This window comes from Salvelinus fontinalis, chromosome 33 (genome assembly GCF_029448725.1).
Source record: "Salvelinus fontinalis isolate EN_2023a chromosome 33, ASM2944872v1, whole genome shotgun sequence".
NCBI lineage: Eukaryota > Metazoa > Chordata > Actinopteri > Salmoniformes > Salmonidae > Salvelinus > Salvelinus fontinalis.
In genome coordinates this window covers 45828246-45847350 of record NC_074697.1, presented here as the reverse complement: position 1 = coordinate 45847350, position 19105 = coordinate 45828246, and the positions used below count along the sequence as shown (strand labels likewise).

General features: G+C 47.0%; 1 protein-coding gene across 1 annotated transcript in view; it reads left to right on the top strand.

The window, feature by feature from the left end:
• LOC129832381 (rho GTPase-activating protein 35-like) overlaps positions 1-19105 on the top strand; it is a 104121-nt gene that overhangs the window by 48813 nt on the left and 36203 nt on the right. Inside the window, exons 2-3 of the mRNA XM_055896403.1 lie at positions 4283-8098; positions 11292-11430. Of these exons, the coding sequence (XP_055752378.1) occupies positions 4382-8098; positions 11292-11430 (3856 nt within the window). The 5' untranslated portion in view covers positions 4283-4381. The remainder of the gene's footprint in view (positions 1-4282; positions 8099-11291; positions 11431-19105) is intronic.

Here is a 19105-nt window from a genome sequence, read left to right as displayed (position 1 = left end):
GTTAGCTACCTCACACACCTTAGCCATTTGATTCCTGGTTCATTGAATGAGGGAATTATTTGTTTGTAATTGTAATGTAGCAGAGTGGCCAGCCCTCCTCCAAGAGATTCTAGGAGCGCCACTGGGTGTGCAGTCTCTTGCTCCAGCCCGGATCGAACACACTACGTTGTATAAAAAAAAATCAGCCGCTCAACAGAATCTTGATAAGCTGACTCTGGTGTGTTTGAGCAGAGTTTTCTGAAAAGCCCTGTCCACCCAGGAGGTTTCTGGAGGGAGGGTTGACGGACCACATGCGTTTTCTACAGTAGCCTATCAGTGCAGTGTTTTACTTTGGGGGGTTAAGTGCCTTGCTCAGGACATCTAAAACATGGGATCATAGAGCAGCAGCCTTCCATTTCAATACCAGTGTAATAAAGGTAAAGAAAAGAAAAAGTGGTTCCTTGCATCATACAACACAATCCTGTCACCTTTTTGGTCCGTGGTGTTACAGACCTGTTTTTTGGGGGGAGGGGGACAAGTCACTTTTTTACTTGTTCGAGTACAAAAAAAGTACCAAAATCTGTCCTCCTTTTCCGAAGGACGAGTTGCTAAAAAGGTTCATGTAAAGCCCTGTACTGTACTCTGAGCTGTACTTTGATGTCCAAACGTGTGAAATGTAGAAATCTACGATTGGTTCAGATTTAGTCAGGTTCGGACCAACCAAATTTGGTCTTGTTTTGGGGCAGGGCTCATTTCAAATAATAGCCAGTGTGTAGAATAATACCCAAATATCAAAAGGAGGATATAGCATATTTATACATTCGTGTAGGATACATCGCCTGAAGATGTATATCCATAATTATGCATTTCTGTGATTTTACAGATCAGGGACCCATTTCCATTAACGCAATTCCGTTACCGGGTTTAAATCCACTTCACTTACTGTAGTTCAATAACTAAAATCAATTTTTTTCAAAGTCAAGGTGTCATGTCATAGCTGACACCCCATTCTTTCTGCAGACATCTTTCATTCGAAGCAGATATTTCATTTTTGGAAAATGTGGATACAAAAACTGAGGGAGATTTTGCCATTCTGTTACCAAACTTTGCGTCTACGCAGTTCTTTCAATAAATGTGTTTTTGTAAAATGTTAAGTGTCAATTGTTTAGTTGTCTTTGTGCATACAGTTGTGTGGTTTGTTCAATGGTTTTTGTATGGCGTACATTTTAAGTGAAAAATCTTGAGTTTCAGCGCAATTCCATTACCGTGGAATTGCCCTACTATATAACATACCATAGCAACTCCCTTGCGTAGCGAACCATTTTCAGATCCCTGTTCATGTTTAGCATAGCCTAACTTTAATATTTCTACGTGCCAAGATTTGCATAATGGTGTTCCGTGCCACCTGTTTACCACACACAGTGGAACAGGTCAGCCCAGGAATGGTCATCATTGTGGATTATACGATTATCAGTGGTAACATAACATGAGGGACTGATGGATACTGAACATCTAATGGAATGACGGTTGTCTATCTAATGGGTTCTGCTGCCTCTGATCTGAACCAGGCAGGGGAGCATTGTTGTCCTTTAGCCTATCGTTAGGCTCAGCTCAAGCGGTTTAATATGTAACTAATTGAGACCATGCTCTCTGTAGTCTGGACTGGAGCTGGTCAGTGTTGAGGTAAAGGCCCAGTTAACCCTGCTGATGATAATAGCATTATACTGGAGGTTGGATCAAATCTAGAATGGTTGTGGCTCTTTATTCCACATGGAATGCGTTTGTCGACGCTCTCAATTTCTATGCCCTGTCAGTTTTGTCGAACATTCTATCAACTGAGCACGGCCCTGCTGTGGGCATGGCTAAATGCCAAATGATGCTTGATCCGATAATGTGGTCGGTGGTTCCATATGGAGGGTATGACGCAATTGCGCAACCTCCAGAGGCATGCAGAAGCCAAATTGAGCTCCCTACCGCAACGCTGTGCGCCTCTCAAATTTTTAAACGATGCGGAGGACTCCGGATTGCGCCACATTGACCTGATTGGTTGACGGTAGATGAGGACGGAGGTCCTGTATAAACCCAAACTCACTTTCTTGACAACTTTCTTCACAACAGCTTTGTGCTGCTCCGCGAAGCGCAGGAAGTATGAATTCCATGACTTCTGCAGAGGCCGTATCACCGTAAATACTGCACAGGCAATGCAGACGTCGGATTGACCATGCAGCAACTTTTAAGGGGACCAAGGAGACTGAGGCAATGCCCAGCCCTGCATTTCAGAAACTTGACCTACGGAGCAGCCAGCAGAACCGCCCCTTTCTACCTTCAGGCTATGCTCAAAACCCTACACCCCAAACCGAGCACTCTGTTCTGCCACCTCTGGTCTCTTGGCCGACCAAGCCCTACGGGGGTCAGCTCTTTGTCCTGGCACCCCAATGGGTGAACAAGCTTCCCCTGACGCTAGGACAGCAGAGTCCCTGCCCATCGACCCAAAAAATTCTAAAAACAATTCAATTCACTTGTCTTTTCCAACGAGCACTGTCTTTGCTGTTAACTTCTTTATTGGGGAGAAATGTATTTACTACGACTGTGATATGTGGTTGTCTCGCCAAGCTATCTTAAATATGTAATCCACAGTAGGGGGAACTGGGCCTGCCGCCCCCCCCCCCCCCCCCCCCTCATTGATCTCCGGCTAATCACTGCTGGCCAGCCCAGAGCCCTGCAGCAGGATGTAGAGCAATGAATTTACCATGGGTGCCCAGGTCTTATCACCCAACCAGCCCGCTTTCGACCTGCGGCACCGGCTCCCTGCGTTACACAGACTGGGGGTACTGGATCTCTCAGCCAGCGCCCCTTTTTGATGCATGTTTTATTCTGCAAATATCAAAACACAAGACATTCCTTTTGATATTGATCTCTTTTGTGCTGCCACTTGGTGATGCACCTACTGTAGTAGGCATGCGCTGCTGTAGTGTTACAGTAAACAGAGTCTGGGGAGATGGAATTTGCTTTGCACAGTAACTTTTGAATCCCTTATATTATTGTCCCCTTTCTACTATTAAACCTACAACCTTCCTACCTGTGGTTGTGGTGTGTGTGCGTGTGTGTGTATATATTATCTACAGTGTCTGGATTCGTCTCTGTCTCTCTCTGTGATGGACTTTGAACTCTTCTCTTTCTCTGCAGTTAGTTCTCTTCATACTCTCTCTAACTCAATTCAGTGGGTATTACGTATTCTCCAACCCCTGCCTCAAAAGCCCTATGCATTCATCATTAACAGTGGTTTTAATGCGTTTACTAAATACATGGATGAATTACTGTAAACTGGGTGTGGGTTCTTTTTGACTGTACACAGCTGTCTAGTGCTTTGGGGCTTTGCCTAGTGCTTTTCTTGCTCCCTGCGAGCCTGACTGCTTAGAAAGGGCCCGCCTATCGAAACGGCATGAATGTTATCTCCCTCGTTCAGTTCTACCCATAGGAGCTCTATTTATGATTTGTAGGCCTGTGTTCTGCCAATAGTGTCTGTTGTGAACTTTTTTGCTCTAAAGAACATTGTGCGGGGCATGGAAAGAAACATCTGAAAGTGATATCTCCAGACGGCACCATACCAAATTGAACCGCTATTACGTCTCGGCAAATGCGACGAGACATGCAATTCGAGATCATAATTAGGGATCGCAGTCTGTCCGCGGCGTCATTTTATTTTTCAGGACCTGAAGAATAGTTTTTTTGATATAGAGGAAAGCAGCCAACATTCAATGCAGCCTTTTAAAAGGCAGTTTGGTCTTCCCTAGTTGCCCAATTAGTCTCTCTCTCTCGCTCTCTATGTATGTGGATTTGTGTGCTTGCGAGAGCTATATCATCACGTCTTTTAGAACTACTGCTGGCTTAGACAACACTGTTAGATGTGAGATAATTATGTATCGTGACATAAGGTCCTGTTCTGCTTTGTACGTTTTTCAAACAAGCCATAAGGAAACTACTTCTAAGGGTGGTGGGTAGTAGAATGTCAAAAAGAGGTTAAATGTGAAGGAATGCGTCAGTTAATAGTGACTGTACTGCAGTTGTCTTAAGTAAGGTGCAGCATTCCAACGGCTTTGCATCTGACCTCAATCTCTTCAGGAAACATTCAGCGGTGAAATGGGGTCACAGATTAAACATTAACATCACACAGCAACGATGTGGGAATTTAAATGAGACGTGGAACACCCTTCAAATAATGAATTGAATAATGACAATGAATCTTTCCCACAGTCTCTATTATTTATATATTTTGTTCTCTCTTTCTCTCCTTCTCTTGTAGGGTCAGACCCAAGGCCAGTAAGAATCTTTGCATGGAAAGACCGCCCGGCAGCCTCCTCCCTAGAGCTTGTGGGCATGGCAGGATGAGTGTCTGCGTTCGATGATGATGGCAAAAAAGCAAGATGCAAAGGCGCCCACCTACAACCTGGTCGTGGTGGGCCTGTCCGGCACAGAGAAAGAGAAGGGGCAGTGTGGTGTGGGCAAGTCCTGCCTGTGCAACCGCTTCGTCCGTCCCAGCGCAGACGACTTTTACCTGGACCACACCTCCGTGCTAAGCACCAGCGACTTCGGGGGACGTGTGGTGAATAATGACCACTTCCTGTTCTGGGGGGAAACGGGGCGGGTGCTGGAGGAGGGGCCGGAGTGCAGGATGCATGTGGTGGAGCAGACAGAGTTCATTGATGACCAGACGTTCCAGCCACACCGTTCCACAGCCCTCCAGCCCTACATCAAGAGGGCTGCCTCCAACAAGCTGGCCTCTGCAGAAAAGCTGATGTACTTCTGCACAGACCAGCTAGGGCTGGAGCAGGACTTTGAGCAGAAGCAGATGCCAGAGGGGAAGCTGATGGTGGATGGCTTCCTCCTCTGTGTGGACGTCAGCAGGGGCATGAACCGCAGCTTTGACGACCAGATGAAGTTCATCACTAATCTCTACAACCAGCTAGCCAAGAACAAGAAGCCAGTGGTTCTGGTGCTCACCAAGTGTGATGAGGGGGTGGAACGCTACATCAAGGACTCTCACACCTTCGCCTTGGCCAAGAAGAACCTCCAGGTGGTTGAGACATCAGCACGCTCTAACATCAACGTAGACCTGGCCTTCCTTACCCTGGTGCAGCTGATAGACAAGGGCCGGGGCAAACCCAAGATCATCCCCTACTTTGAGGCCCTGAAGCAGCAGAGCCAGCAGATTGCCTCGGCTAAAGACCGCTATGAATGGCTGGTCAGCCGCATCGTGAAGAACCACAATGAGACATGGCCCAACATCAACCGGCGCATGCAGACCTCCTCAGAGTACAAGGAGTATGTCTTCCTGGAGGGCACGGCTAAAGCCAAGAAGCTCTTCCAGCAGCACGTCCACAGGCTCAAACAGGAACACATTGAGCGAAGGAGAAGGGTCTATCTCAGCACCCTGCCTCAGGCACTGGGTTCCCTAGTCCCTGAGCTGGATGAGATCGACCACCTGAGCTGGTCCGTGGTCCAGAAGGTTCTGGAGACCAAGCAAGACTTCTCCCATTGGTTTGTTGTGTTGGACGACACCCCCTGGGAGACCACGCCACACATAGACAACATGGAGGATGAGAGGATTCCCCAGGATCTCCTGGAGACCCCTGTGGCCGAGACGATTTACGAGAGCCACCTGGAGCACCTGAAAAATGAGCGCAAACGGGCGGAGATGAAGTGGGAGTTCAAGGAGAAGCTCAGTGCCTCTCCCTTCATCACAGCAGGCAAACCCTGGGAGGAGGCACGCAGCTTCATCATGAATGAAGACTTCTATCAGTGGCTCGAGGAACCAGAGTACCTAGACATCTACAACAGGCACCAGAAGGAGATCATCGACCGAGCCAAGGAGGACTTCCAGGAGCTGCTGCTGGAGTACTCAGAGCTCTTCTATGAGCTGGAGGTAGACGCCAAGCCCAGTAAGGAGAAGATGGGGGCCATTCAGGAGGTGTTAGGGGAGGAGCAGAGGTTCAAGGCACTGCAGAAGTTGCAGGCAGAGAGGGACGCTTTGGTTCTCAAGCATATCCACTTTGTCTACCACCCCACCAAGGAGACCTGCCCAAATAGCCCACACTGTGTGGACTGTAAGATTGAACAGGTTCTAGCCTCCAAGTTCCCCACTCGATACTCCTTCTTCGAGAGCCATAAACCCGGCGACGGGAACGCAGATCGGATAAACCTGGTCATTCTGGGTAAGGATGGCCTGGGTAGAGAACTGGCCAATGAGATCAGGGCTTTGTGCACCAATGATGACCGGTACGTGCTGGATGGGAAAATGTATGAGTTGTCCCTCCGGCCCATAGAGGGTAACGTGCGTCTGCCGGTCAATTCCTTCCACACGCCTACCTTCACCCCCCATGGCGTCCTGTGTCTCTACAACTCTAAGGAGTCACTATCCTACATTGTGGAGAGCATTGAGAAGCTCAGAGAGTCCACGCTAGGCCGAAGGGAAAACAGTCTATTTCAGCTACCTATGAACCTGCTCCTAGTCACCAAACGGGGAGTAGGGTCCGTCAGGGACATTGGGGGGGAAACGGCCCACACGCTTATCCTCCAGGGGCAGCAGGTGGCTGGGAAGCTACAGTGTGGTTACCTAGACCCCGCCTCCCCTGGGGTGGGCTATGGACGCAATGTGAACGAAAAGCAGATCAACCAGGTGTTAAAAGGTCTGTTAGAATGCCGTAGGCCCCCTGGGAGCATAGGCAGCAGCTCCCCTCCTTTACCCCCTTCCTTCAGAGACTCTCACTCCCAGCCCATCCCCGAGACAGACCTGCGGATAGTCATGTGCCTGATGTGTGGGGACGATTATGACGTGGAGCAGCTCCTCTCGCCTCTCCTGCTGCCCCAGCACTGTCGGCCGGCCTCCAGCCTGAGCAGTGGCACGTCCGTGCTCCTAGAGCTCACGGTGGGGGCCCAGAGGCACACCATCGACCTCTCCCTGCTCTCCTTCCACTCCTCATTTGCCCTACGGAAGAGCCGGCTGGTGCACGGCTACATTGCCGTGTATTCTGCCAGGCGCAAGGCGTCCATGGAGACCCTGTGTGCGTTCCTGTGCGAGGTACAGGACATCATCCCCGTGCAGTTGCTTGCGGTGGGGGAGAGCCAGGCTGAGCTGTCGGACTCCGAGGTGGCCAGGGAGCAGGTGAGCCAGGGGGAGGAGCTGGCCCGGGAGATCGAGGCCAGGTTTAACACAGTGGTGTGTGGGCCTGGAGGGGTGGTGGGAGGACTGCACAGGATAGACCTCTTCCAGCCCTTCCTGAAGGAGGTTGTGGAGAAACGCACCATTGTGGAGGCCACACACATGTACGATAATGTAGCAGAGGCCTGCACCACTGAGAGTATGAGCCCGGCCCGCTGCAATTCCCCCAGCCCCATCAACACCCTGCTAGACTCTGAGGAGGACGTGGAGCCCTCGCCTCCCTACCCTGACGTTACCCTCACCTCCCACCTGGGGGGCTTCAAGCTCCCCGACCTGGAGTCCAGCGACGCCTTCTCAGTCATCTCCGAGATCAGCACCTTCGAGAGCAAGCTCAACAACAAGGTCCCCCCCCAGGTGCGGCCCAAGCCCACCATACGGAAAGTCAACCTGGGGCCCTACATGGACCAGCAAGGGACCAACCGCCGCTCCTTACCCCCTGCTGTCACCTGGGCGCCGGGCAGTGACGGTGGCTACGACCCCTCGGACTACGCCGAGCCCGTGGATGCCGTGACCAAACAGAGGCCCACAGAGGAGGAGAGCATCTACTCGGTGCCCCATGACAGCACTCAGGGCAAGATCATCACCATCCGCAACGCCAACAAGCATTCTAACGGCGGGGGCAATGGCTCGGATAGCGAGGCTGACAGCAGCTCCCTGGAGCGGAGGCGGAAGATGTCTGCTCTGGGGGTGAAGCCGCGGCTGTACCGCGACCGCTCGAAACGCCTGGGCAAGTTCAGCAGCTTCCGCACTAGCTTCTCCATCGGCAGTGACGACGAGCTGGGGCCGCCCAAAGCACCAGAGGAGCTGGGCGGGGCGCACAAAGGGGACAACTCCATTAACGAGGAGGGCGAGGACCCCAAGAGAAGGAACATCCTCAGAAGCCTGCGCAGAAACACCAAGGTATGTGCACCAGTGCGTTTGTGTCTGTGTGTATTGTTCAACATCACATCAGGTTGCACACTTTCAGTTTTTATTATTTATATCGTTCACATACTGTATATAGAGTATCTCAAGAAAGAGAAAAACAGCCGTGACTCATTTAGGTTTCACCCTATGACTGACTTCATATACAATCTCGATTAATCTATTATAGACTACTTGATCATTTTCATCTGTTTAATAGGGTTTTGTCTTCACCTACCACCTTTTTATCAAAGTTACCTAGCGACGGTGTTCCTAATGCACTGTTCAGTGTTTATTGGCGTGTGTGTTTCCTCACCTGTGTGCGTGCATGGGCTATGCACAGGTTGTCTGTGTCGTCTCTGCTCACTGGAGCCCATCTCATTGGAGTCTGACTTGCTATAGCGGGTCTGGGTTTCCTTCCAGGCTCTTTAAATCAGCCTGGCCTTCTCTCACTCTGTGGGCCTACTTTTCTCCTGCTTCGCATTAGTCCTCCAAACTAGCCCAATCATGGGTGGAAGCAGAGAAACTCCAGCTATTGAACTCCCCCAGCTCAGGAGAAACTGTTTTAATGAATCGGGAGCACAGTGTACGCTCAGGCTATGGCTAGTTGTGTATGTGTGTCTGTTTCCCTTCATATGCGTGTGTGTGTGTTTGTCAGTGTTTATGTGTGTGCTGTCCATTATTCCACAAACGGACAAAATTCTCAAACTTGAATCCATGCTGTCATGGCTCATTATAATTTGACACAAACGCCGTTAAAACTGAAGGTACATTTTTGCCAGCTTAGTTTGAAAGAAATGTCACTGGTCACCCGAATGAGGGCATTAACCACAGTAAAAAGAGAGAATTATTATACTGCCACCTCTCCCCCTCCACACTGTTTCTCTGTACAGCAGTTTTGTTTTTATCCTGGATTAAAGCAGCCCTAGCTCTAACCCACTCACAAATGACAAACCTGTTACTACCACAGCCCGAGCTGCAGTCATATAGGCTGGCTTGTTTTTAAAACAAGTAGATCCTGTGCAGAGTAGACCCAATGGCTTTATGAAATGCTCTGTTCAGAGGTGGGCTGTTCATTAAGTGAATAGAGAGCGATTGGCAGCCGAGTGATCCAACTGTGCGGCACCAAAACATGCCCAGAGACTAGTGGGACATGCCCTGGGTTTATTTTCTCCTCCTCCCACACATTCCCTCCCTCATTCCCCGACTCTCTCCCTCTCTCTCTCTACCTTCCTGCTGATGAAGCGGAATACAGTGAATATAGGACTCATACATGGGCGTCAGCCTCCCTCTGCCCTCCCTCCCTCAGACACTCTGCAGTGAAACATTTGACCCAACACCGTCAGTCTTATCTGCCTGCCATAGCTCTCGTTCACACAGAGAGGCTGACACGTAAGTGCCACCTAAGTGGGAGTGAAGGCAGTGTATATGATTAGACTGGCTGGGAGAGAGACACAAACCACCCTGTCGCTGTGTGTCTGCCTGTCTGGCTGTGTGTGGGTGATAATTACCATGGGTGTCAGTAGGGAGGACAAGGTGATTTTATGTTTTCACACACAGTAGTGATGTCCCTCTACTCCATGAACTATATAAGTGTTTAGTTGTATACTGTATGTTCTGAACGATCCGCCGTAACATCAGAAATCTAGAGTGAATTTGGTTGCCGGAACGAGTATAGGGGGAACTAAGTGTGGGACTAAGATGGCGACTCCCCAGACTGCAGAGCACGGCCTTAAGGCTGATCTGGGGCCTGTGTCTCCGCTCCACGTACATTAAAGCCTGTATTACTTAATGGGAGCCCTAAGTTCATCAGGTTCCCAGATCAGCTGTCATTCTATTGATGAGGGTCGCTATAGAACCAGCTTGTAGCCTGGTCAGTATAATAAACAGAGAGTGTCCCTGTAAGTCTGATCTGAGGTCAGGGTAGAACCAGCCAGTCCTGTCTCTGCCTGGCTGCTGTTAGGCCTCAGCAGTGAGTACACTGTGGAAACTAACTAACCCTCTCTCCCTGTTCAAACACATTCACCTGAGGCTGTGGCCGGCTGACTTGGCAGAGGTCTCTCTCTCTCTCTTGTTCATTCTCTTCCGCCCCCACCAAGACGCCAGAAACGTTTCCTCTCCCCCAGCCTTTTTAAAAGCTCCTCAGCCGACGAGTGGAATCATTTAAATTCCTGCATCACCTAGTTCCATTCTAATACGCGCTAGCACTGCACACAGAGAGAGAGAGAGAGACATTGGTGGAACCCTGGTCTCGTGTTACATTTTTTAAATTAAGGACGTGCATTATTGTCCTTGTGTGGTAGAGGTCTGTTGTCTTCTCAACGTTGGCCACATCCTGTCTCAGTAAAAAAAAAAAAAGAAGCAGAGCAGAGTTTTGGGTTGTGAATGTAGGGTGGTGGGCAGGTCGGTGGTGGTGGGTAAAGTAATGGGGTGGTGTAACTGGAGCAGACGGCCCGGCCAAGGCGGCTAGGCTCATTCTGAGAGTATCATGCTGCTCTGCTCTCTCTGTCTGGGGGCTGACAGCACTACTAGACTCCCAGGCTTCTCGGGACAGCAACACATTCCCACTGAACACCATTTAAGCGCACCGTACAAGTGAAGTTACTGCTTGAACGGCACAGAAGTAGCTTATAAGATCAAATGAAATGCTGATAACAGCAGTAGGTTAGCGGCTTACTAGAAACGATGATTGTGTTTCGGATGGGGACAATGTACGAGGGATGCAGTGTAGTGGAAAGGGAGCATGACAATGGAGAGGAAAGAGTGCAGAGGATAAAGAAAACGTAGAGAGGTGAAAAGTGGAATGAAGATGTGTTATCACGCCCACAGCTGGAGATAGGAATCGTACATTCCTATCAGCTTGGGCCTTGAGAAGAATCTACTGCAAGGGTGCATATGTGTTTTGTGCTGGTTGATACAGTTAGATGCCCATGTTAAGAATGAAAGTGTGGTCATGTGTGTGTTAAAACTGTGTCCATATCTAGGGTCTAAAAATCCATCTATGCCTTGGATGGATGATGAACAGAAAGGATAACACCGTTCTCTCTCTCTCCCTCTCTCTCTCTCTCTCTCTCTCTCTCTCTCTCTCTCTCTCTCTCTCTCTCTCTCTCTCTCTCTCTCTCTCTCTCTCTCTCTCTCTCTCTCTCTCTCTCTCTCTCTCTCTCTCTCTCTCTCTCTCCCCCTCTCTCAGAAACCGCGGCCCAAGCCCAGGCATTCCATATCCAAAGTAGAAAGCAACTACTTTGGCGTGCCATTGGCCAACGTGGTGACACCTGACCGACCCATCCCGCTCTTCATTGACAAGTGCATCCGATATATCGAGGCAACAGGTAAGCTTACACGTATTACACAGAGGCTGGATTGTTGTTCTGAGTGGATGCTATTGATTACTGAGACTATTGAGGAGATCAATATAATGGCATATAGATGGAGAAGGTGGCTTTATTGATTTACTCCCGTACTCGTTCCATATTACTTTTCAGGGAGCAAAGGTCGCAAGCCTCAATATCAGCAAGGTCTCTGTCGCTCTCTCTCTCTGTCGCTCTTTCTTTTTCTCTCCCCCATTGGCATGGGAAACATGTTAACATTTGCCAAAGCAAGTGAAGTAGATAATACACAATAAAATTGAACAGTAAACATTACTCACACAAGTTCCAAAAGAATAAAGACATTTCAAATGTCATATGTGTCTGTATATATACAGTGTTGTAACGATGTGCAAATGGTTCAAGTACAAAAGGGAAAATAAATATGGGTTGTATTTACAATGGCGTTTGTTCTTCACTGGTTGCCCTTTTCAACAGGTCACACAGCTTGCTGCTGTGATGGCACACTGTGGTATTTCACCCAGTAGATATGGGAGTTTATCAAAATTGGGTTTGTTTTCAAATTCTTTGTGGATCTGTGTAATCCTAGGGAAATATGTGTCTCTAATATGGTCATACATTTGGCAGGAGGTTAGGAAGTGCAGCTCAGTTTCCACCGCATTTTTTCGGCAGTGTGCACATAGCCTGTCTTCTCTTGAGAGCCATTTCTGCCTTTGGCGGCCTTTCTCAACAGCAAGGCTATGCTCACTTGAGTCTGTACATAGTCAAAGCTTTCCTTAAGTGTGGGTTAGTCACAGTGGTCAGGTATTCTGCCACTGTGTACTCTCTATTTAAGGCCAAATAGCATTCTAGTTTGCTCTGTTGTGAATTCTTTCCAATGTATCAAGTAATCATATTTTTGTTTTCTCATGATTTGGTTGGGTCTAATTGTGTTGCTCTTTTGGGTCTGTTTGTGTTTGTGAACAGAGCCCCAGGACCAACGTGCTTAGGGGACACTTCTCCAGGTTCATCTCTCTGTAGGTGATGGCTTTGTTATGGAAGGTTTGGGAAACGCTTCCTTTTATGTGGTTGTAGAATTTATTGTCTCTCTTCTGGATTTGGATAATTAGCGGGTATCGGCCTAATACTGCTCTGCATGCATTATTTGGTGTTTTACATTGTACACCGGGGATATTTTTTGCAGAATTCTGCATGCAAAGTCTCAGTTTGGTGTTTGTCCAATTTTGTGAATTCTTGGTTGGTGAGCGGACCCCAGACGTCACAATCATAAAGGGCAATGGGTTCTGTAACTAATTCAAGTATTTTTAGCCTAATTGGTATGTCAAATTTTATGTTCCTTTTGATGGCTTAGAAGGCCCTTCTTGCCTTGTCTCTCAGATCGTTCACAGCTTTGTGGAAGTTACCTGTGGCGCTGATGTTTAGGCCAAGCTATGTATAGTATTTTTGTGTGCTTTAGGGCAACGGTGTATAGATGGAATTTGTATTTGTGGTCCTGGTGACTTACTGGGATTTACTGTCAGGGCCCAGGTCTGGCAGAATCTGTGCAGAAGATCTAGGTGCTGCTGTAGGCCCTCCTAGGTTGGGAGTGAGGCTTAAGCTGCATCCCTGTCTCACCCCACGGCCCTGTGGAAAGAAATTTGTTTTTTTTGCATATTTTAACAGAAGTGGACATGGATTTTATAATATCATATGTTTTTTTCCCCCAATACCACTTTACATCAATTTGTATAGCAGACCCTCATGCCAAATTGAGTCAAATGCTTTTTTGAAATCAACAAAGCATGAGAAGACATTGCCTTTGTTTTGGTTTGTTTGTTTGTCAATTAGGGTGTGCATGGTGAATATGTGGTCTGTTGTACGATAAATTGGTAAAAAGCCAATTTGACGCCTGCTCAATACATTGTTTTCACTGAGGAAATGTACAAGTATGCTGTTAACCTTTCTAGGACACACGTTCCGCTAGCGGAACCCCCCCACAACATTCCGCTGAAAAGGCAGTGTGGGAAATCCCAAAATATTTTTGGGAAATATGTAACTTTCACACATTAACAAGTCCAATACAGCAAATGAAAGATAAACATCTTGTTAATCTACCCATCGTGTCCGATTTAAAAAATAAATAATAATAATTGTTTTACAGCGAAAACACAACATATATCACCGCCAAGTCCAAAAAACACAGCCATTTTTCCGTGCCAAAGATAGGAGGCACAAAACGCAGAAATAGGGATAAAATGAATCACTAACCTTTGATGATCTTCATCAGATGACACCCATAGGACATCATGTTACACAATACATGTATGTTTTGTTGATGTGCATATTTATTTCCAAAAATCTCAGTTTACATTGGCGCCATGTTCAGAAATGCCTCCAGAATATCCGGAGAAATTGCAGAGAGCCACATCAAATAACGGGAAATACTCATCATAAACTTTGAAAGATACTTGTTTTACTTAGAATTAAAGATACACTTGTTCTTAATGCAACCGCTGTGTCAGATTTCAAAAACACTTTACGGAAAAAGCACACCATGCAATATTCTGAGACGGCGCTCAGATATACACAACATTTCTCCGCCATGTTGGAGTCAACAGAAATACGAAATTACATCATAAATATTCCCTTACCTTTGATGATCTTCATCAAAATGCACTCCCAGGAATCCTAGTTCCACAATAAATTGTTGTTTTATTCGATAATGTCAAATATTTATGTCCAAGTAGCTACTTTTGCTAGCACGTTTAGTTCACATGTCCAAATGCTGGCGCCGGTCCAGGCGAAATCGGACGAAAACTTCAAAAATGTATATTACAGGTCGAATAAACTGGTCAAACTAAGTAGAGAATCAAACTTCAGGATGTTGTTATCATATATATCCAATAACGTTCCATCCGGAGCATTCCTTTGTGTCTACAGAAGTAATGGAACGCAAGGCGATATAATGAGGAATGCGTGTGACCAGAAACTGGCATTCTGCCAGACCACTGACTCAAATAGCTGCCATCCGGCCCCACATCACACTAGAGGCTTCATTCAACGTTCTACAGACTATCGACATCTAGTGGAAGGCGTAGGAAGTGCGAACAGATCCATATCTTACTGGGATGTGAATAGTCGATGAGTTGAAAATCAACCAGCCTCAGAATTTCCACTTCCTGTTTGGAAGTTTGCCTGCCATATGAGTTCTGTTATACTCACAGACATAATTCAAACCGTTTTAGAAACGTCACAGTGTTTTCTATCCAATAGTAATAATAATATGCATATATTAGCATCTGGGACAGAGTAGGAGGCAGTTCACTATGGGCACGCTATTCATCCAAAGTGAAAATGCCCCCTATCCCTAAAAAGTTAATGGTAATGCCGCGGATTTGTCCAAGGTTGCTGTTGACGCATATCCCACTGTAGTTATTGGGGTCAAATTTGTCTCCACCTTTGTGGAATTGGGGTGATCAGACCTTGGTTCAAAATATTGGGGAAGATGCCAGAGCTATGGATGATGTTAGAGTTTAAGTATAGCCAATTGGAATTTGTTGTCTGTGTATATTTTATCAGTTCATTGTGGATAACAACACCACAGGCCTTTTTGGGTTGGAGGGTTTTTTATTTTGTCTTGTAGTTCATTCAAGGTAATTGGAGAATCCAGTGGGATCTGGTAGTCTTTATTAGTGGATTCTAAGATTTGTATTTGATCATGTAAATGTTTTTGCTGTTTCTTCATTGTTATAGAGCCAAAATGATTGGAGAAGTGGTTTACCCATACATTTCCTTTTTAGATAACTCTTCGTGTTTGTTAAGTGTTTTTCAATTTTCCCAGAAGTGGTTAGTCTGGATTCTTCAATTACATTGAGCTGATTTCTGACATTTCTGCTGATTTCTGCTGTTCCTTCTTTTTCCGTAGTGTATTTCTGTATTGTTTAATTGATTCACCATAGTGAAGGCGTAGACTCGGGTTTTCTGGGTTTCTATGTTTTTGGTTGGACAGGTTTCTCAATTTCTTTCTTGGGTTTTTGCATTTTCTCTCTCTCTCTCTCTCTCTTTCTGCTTTTCACAGTTTTCACTTTCAGCCCACATACCTTTACCTTTCCATTCCTTCTTTATCTTGTTCTATTCCTCTCCCTCCATCAACCCCCAGTCAGTGTTTTATCAGTAGTTTCTGGTGGGACTGTGGTTCTCCCCTGAGGAAGCTTCTATAGTTTTCTCTAAGTCAGAGCTGTGCCTGTTCCTGTGATAAGAGCGCAGGATGTCTCTCTCTCTCTTCCCCTCTGCTTCTCTCGCTCTGTCGGAATTGTTCTGCTGTTCGTGTTTGCCTGTGGCGCTGTAGGAGGCCATAGTGACAGTCAGCAGTGGCCCTGGGCAAAAGTAATGCAGTAATGTAGGGAATAGGGTACTATTTGGGAAGCGGCCTCTGTTGTATTGGAAACCTCCTGGGTGCAGTGTTCGTTGTGCTGTGTGGTCTGCATTAGTTCTGTACGAGGGATAGTTTTATACAGTGCTTCTGGGTTAGTGTATGTTTGTGTGTGTGCATGCACGTGCACATTGACGTGTGCGAGAGTTTGACAGTGTGTGTGCTCGTGTGTGTGGAGCAGATTAACCTGGCACAGGTTCCTTGACTGCTGTGTGTGTGTATCTTTCTGTTTGTCTGTCTTGCTCTGTGTGTCTGTCTGTCTCTCTGTGTGTGGAACTGGGTGCACAGATGGGCCTGTGCTCAGTTAACCCTGCTGCCAGACTCTGCTCTAATGCCCCTCCATAATACCTCACTGCCCTGGGCCCACAAGGTGCACGTCGCTCAGCCTAACATCAGCTGTTACTCAAGCCCCCTAGGAGACTAGCGTGTGTGTGTCTCAGGAAGGTGGTAGAAGTGACAGGTCTGAATACACAGGGGAGTTATTATATGCAACATCTTTGCCACTCTAGCAGGAAACTGATTCCATGATGCAAATGAGAGCGTTGACTGTAGAATGCTAAATCGAGATAACAGTATTCTGCGTGCTGTTGTGTTTGTGTGAGGATGCAAAAGCCATGACATGCCTTATTGACATTCTTGGCAGTGCATTCCTGGGTAATCTCTTGTCTGATTTTAAACCTTTCCCACACAGGGATTAAAGTCAGACGCCTCTGCGCTGTCATGTGTGGGTAAAGGGGCCAGAGATACGCACTTGAGTCAGGGCACCAGCGGGGCGCTCGCGGCCATCGTTGCCTACCTTAGTGCATATAGCTACCACAAGGGGGCAGATTGGAGTGACACACACACACACACACACACACACACACACACACACACACACACACACACACACACACACACACACACCAGCTCCTTGGTTTCCCTCATGCCTGCCTCCCTCTCTTTCACCTAATCCACCATTTCCTCTCCTCTCTTCCCCTGCAGATTCCCTTGTCCTCGTTTGACCCTCTCTCCATCTAGTCTCTTTCTTTTAGTCACTCCCCACTACCCACTGTCCTCGTCTGCTGAGTTTTTCTATACCCCCGTCTCTTTTCCTTGCACGCTCTCTCCTCTCGCTCGCTCTCTCGCTCCTGTGTGATGCCAATGTCTCTGTCTGTGTTCAGGGGTAGTGGTAATTTTCTGCCCTATAGCTCCCTCCTTCAGATCGATATCACAGAGCAGGAAATTAGAACAAGCTCAGCTCTTCTTTTCTTTCTCTCTGTGCACCGGGAGGGAGGAGGAACCCACTGCAGCAACACAACGCACAACCCGTAGCCACATCCTCTGATTACACTCTCACTATGGAGTCAGTGTACACACACACACACACACACACACACACACACACACACACACACACACACACACACACACACACACACACACACACACACACACACACACACACACGAATAAATAAAGGCATGCACAAAAATATGCACACACACAAACACGCTCAGATGGCGACACACCGAAGAAGTTTTACATGAGAAACACTAGCAATAAATGGGAATATTCTCACTGTGAAACAGTTCTGCTCAAACGCACAAACTGACACACACACTCCGACTCATACTTAAATGTGCCGTCCAGTTTTATAAGTCACGGAGGCTATTTTAAGGATGATGTTGCCAGTGACATTCATGTTTTTGTTCGTTACGGCATGGTGACATTCAATGGTGTTAGTGTCCAGAGCCTGTAGTTCAACACGTACCACCACTTTCACTACAATGAGCTCCAATTTACTTATTACGGTAGTGTACTGTAATATTATTTCTGTGAAGTAAACTTAGTCGGGTCAGATGTGCGTTTGTGTGTGTGTGTTGTGTCTGTATTAGAGGTCGACCGATTATTATTTTTCAACGCCGATGCCGAATATTGAAGGACCAAAAAAAGACGATGCCGATTAATCTGCCCAATTTTTCACATACAGTGGGGCAAAAAAGTATTTAGTCAGCCACCAATTGTGCAAGTTCTCCCACTTAAAAAGATGAGAGAGGCCTGTAATTTTCATCATAGGTACACTTCAACTATGACAGACAAAATGAGAAGACAAAATCCAGAAAATCACATTGTAGGATTTTTAATGAATTTATTTGCAAATTATGGTGGAAAATAAGTATTTGGTCACCTACAAACAAGCAAGATTTCTGGCTCTCACAGACCTGTAACTTCTTCTTTAAGAGGCTCCTCTGTCCTCCACTCGTTACCTGTATTAATGGCACCTGTTTGAACTTATCAGTATAAAAGACACCTGTCCACAACCTCAAACAGTCACACTCCAAACTCCACTATGGCCAAGACCAAAGAGCTGTCAAAGGACACCAGAAACAAAATTGTAGACCTGCACCAGGCTGGTAAGACTGAATCTGCAATAGGTAAGCAGCTTGGTTTGAAGAAATCAACTGTGGGAGCAATTATTAGGAAATGGAAGACATATAAGACCACTGATAATCTCCCTCGATCTGGGGCTCCACGCAAGATCTCACCCCGTGGGGTCAAAATGATCACAAGAACGGTGAGGAAAAATCCCAGAACCACACAGGGGGACCTAGGGAATGACCTGCAGAGAGCTGGGACCAAAGTAACAAAGCCTACCATCAGTAACACACGACGCCGCCAGGGACTCAAATCCTGCAGTGCCAGACGTGTCCCCCTGCTTAAGCCAGTACATGTCCAGGCCCATCTGAAGTTTGCTAGAGAACATTTGGACGATCCAGAAGAAGATTGGGAGAATGTCATATGGTCAGATGAAACCAAAATATAACTTTTTGGTAAAAACTCAACTCGTCGTGTTTGGAGGACAAAGAATGCTGAGTTGCATCCAAAGAACACCATACCTACTGTGAAGCATGGGGGTGGAAACATCATGCTTTGGGGCTGTTTTTCTGCAAAGGGACCAGGACGACTGATCCGTGTAAAGGACAGAATGAATGGGGCCATGTATCGTGAGATTTTGAGTGAAAACCTCCTTCCATCAGCAAGGGCATTGAAGATGAAACGTGGCTGGGTCTTTCAGCATGACAATGATCCCAAACACACCGCCCGGGCAACGAAGGAGTGGCTTCGTAAGAAGCGTTTCAAGGTCCTGGAGAGGCCTAGCCAGTCTCCAAATCTCAACCCCATAGAAAATCTTTGGAGGGAGTTGAAAGTCTGTGTTGCCCAGCAACAGCCCCAAAACATCACTGCTCTAGAGGAGATCTGCATGGAGGAATGGGCCAAAATACC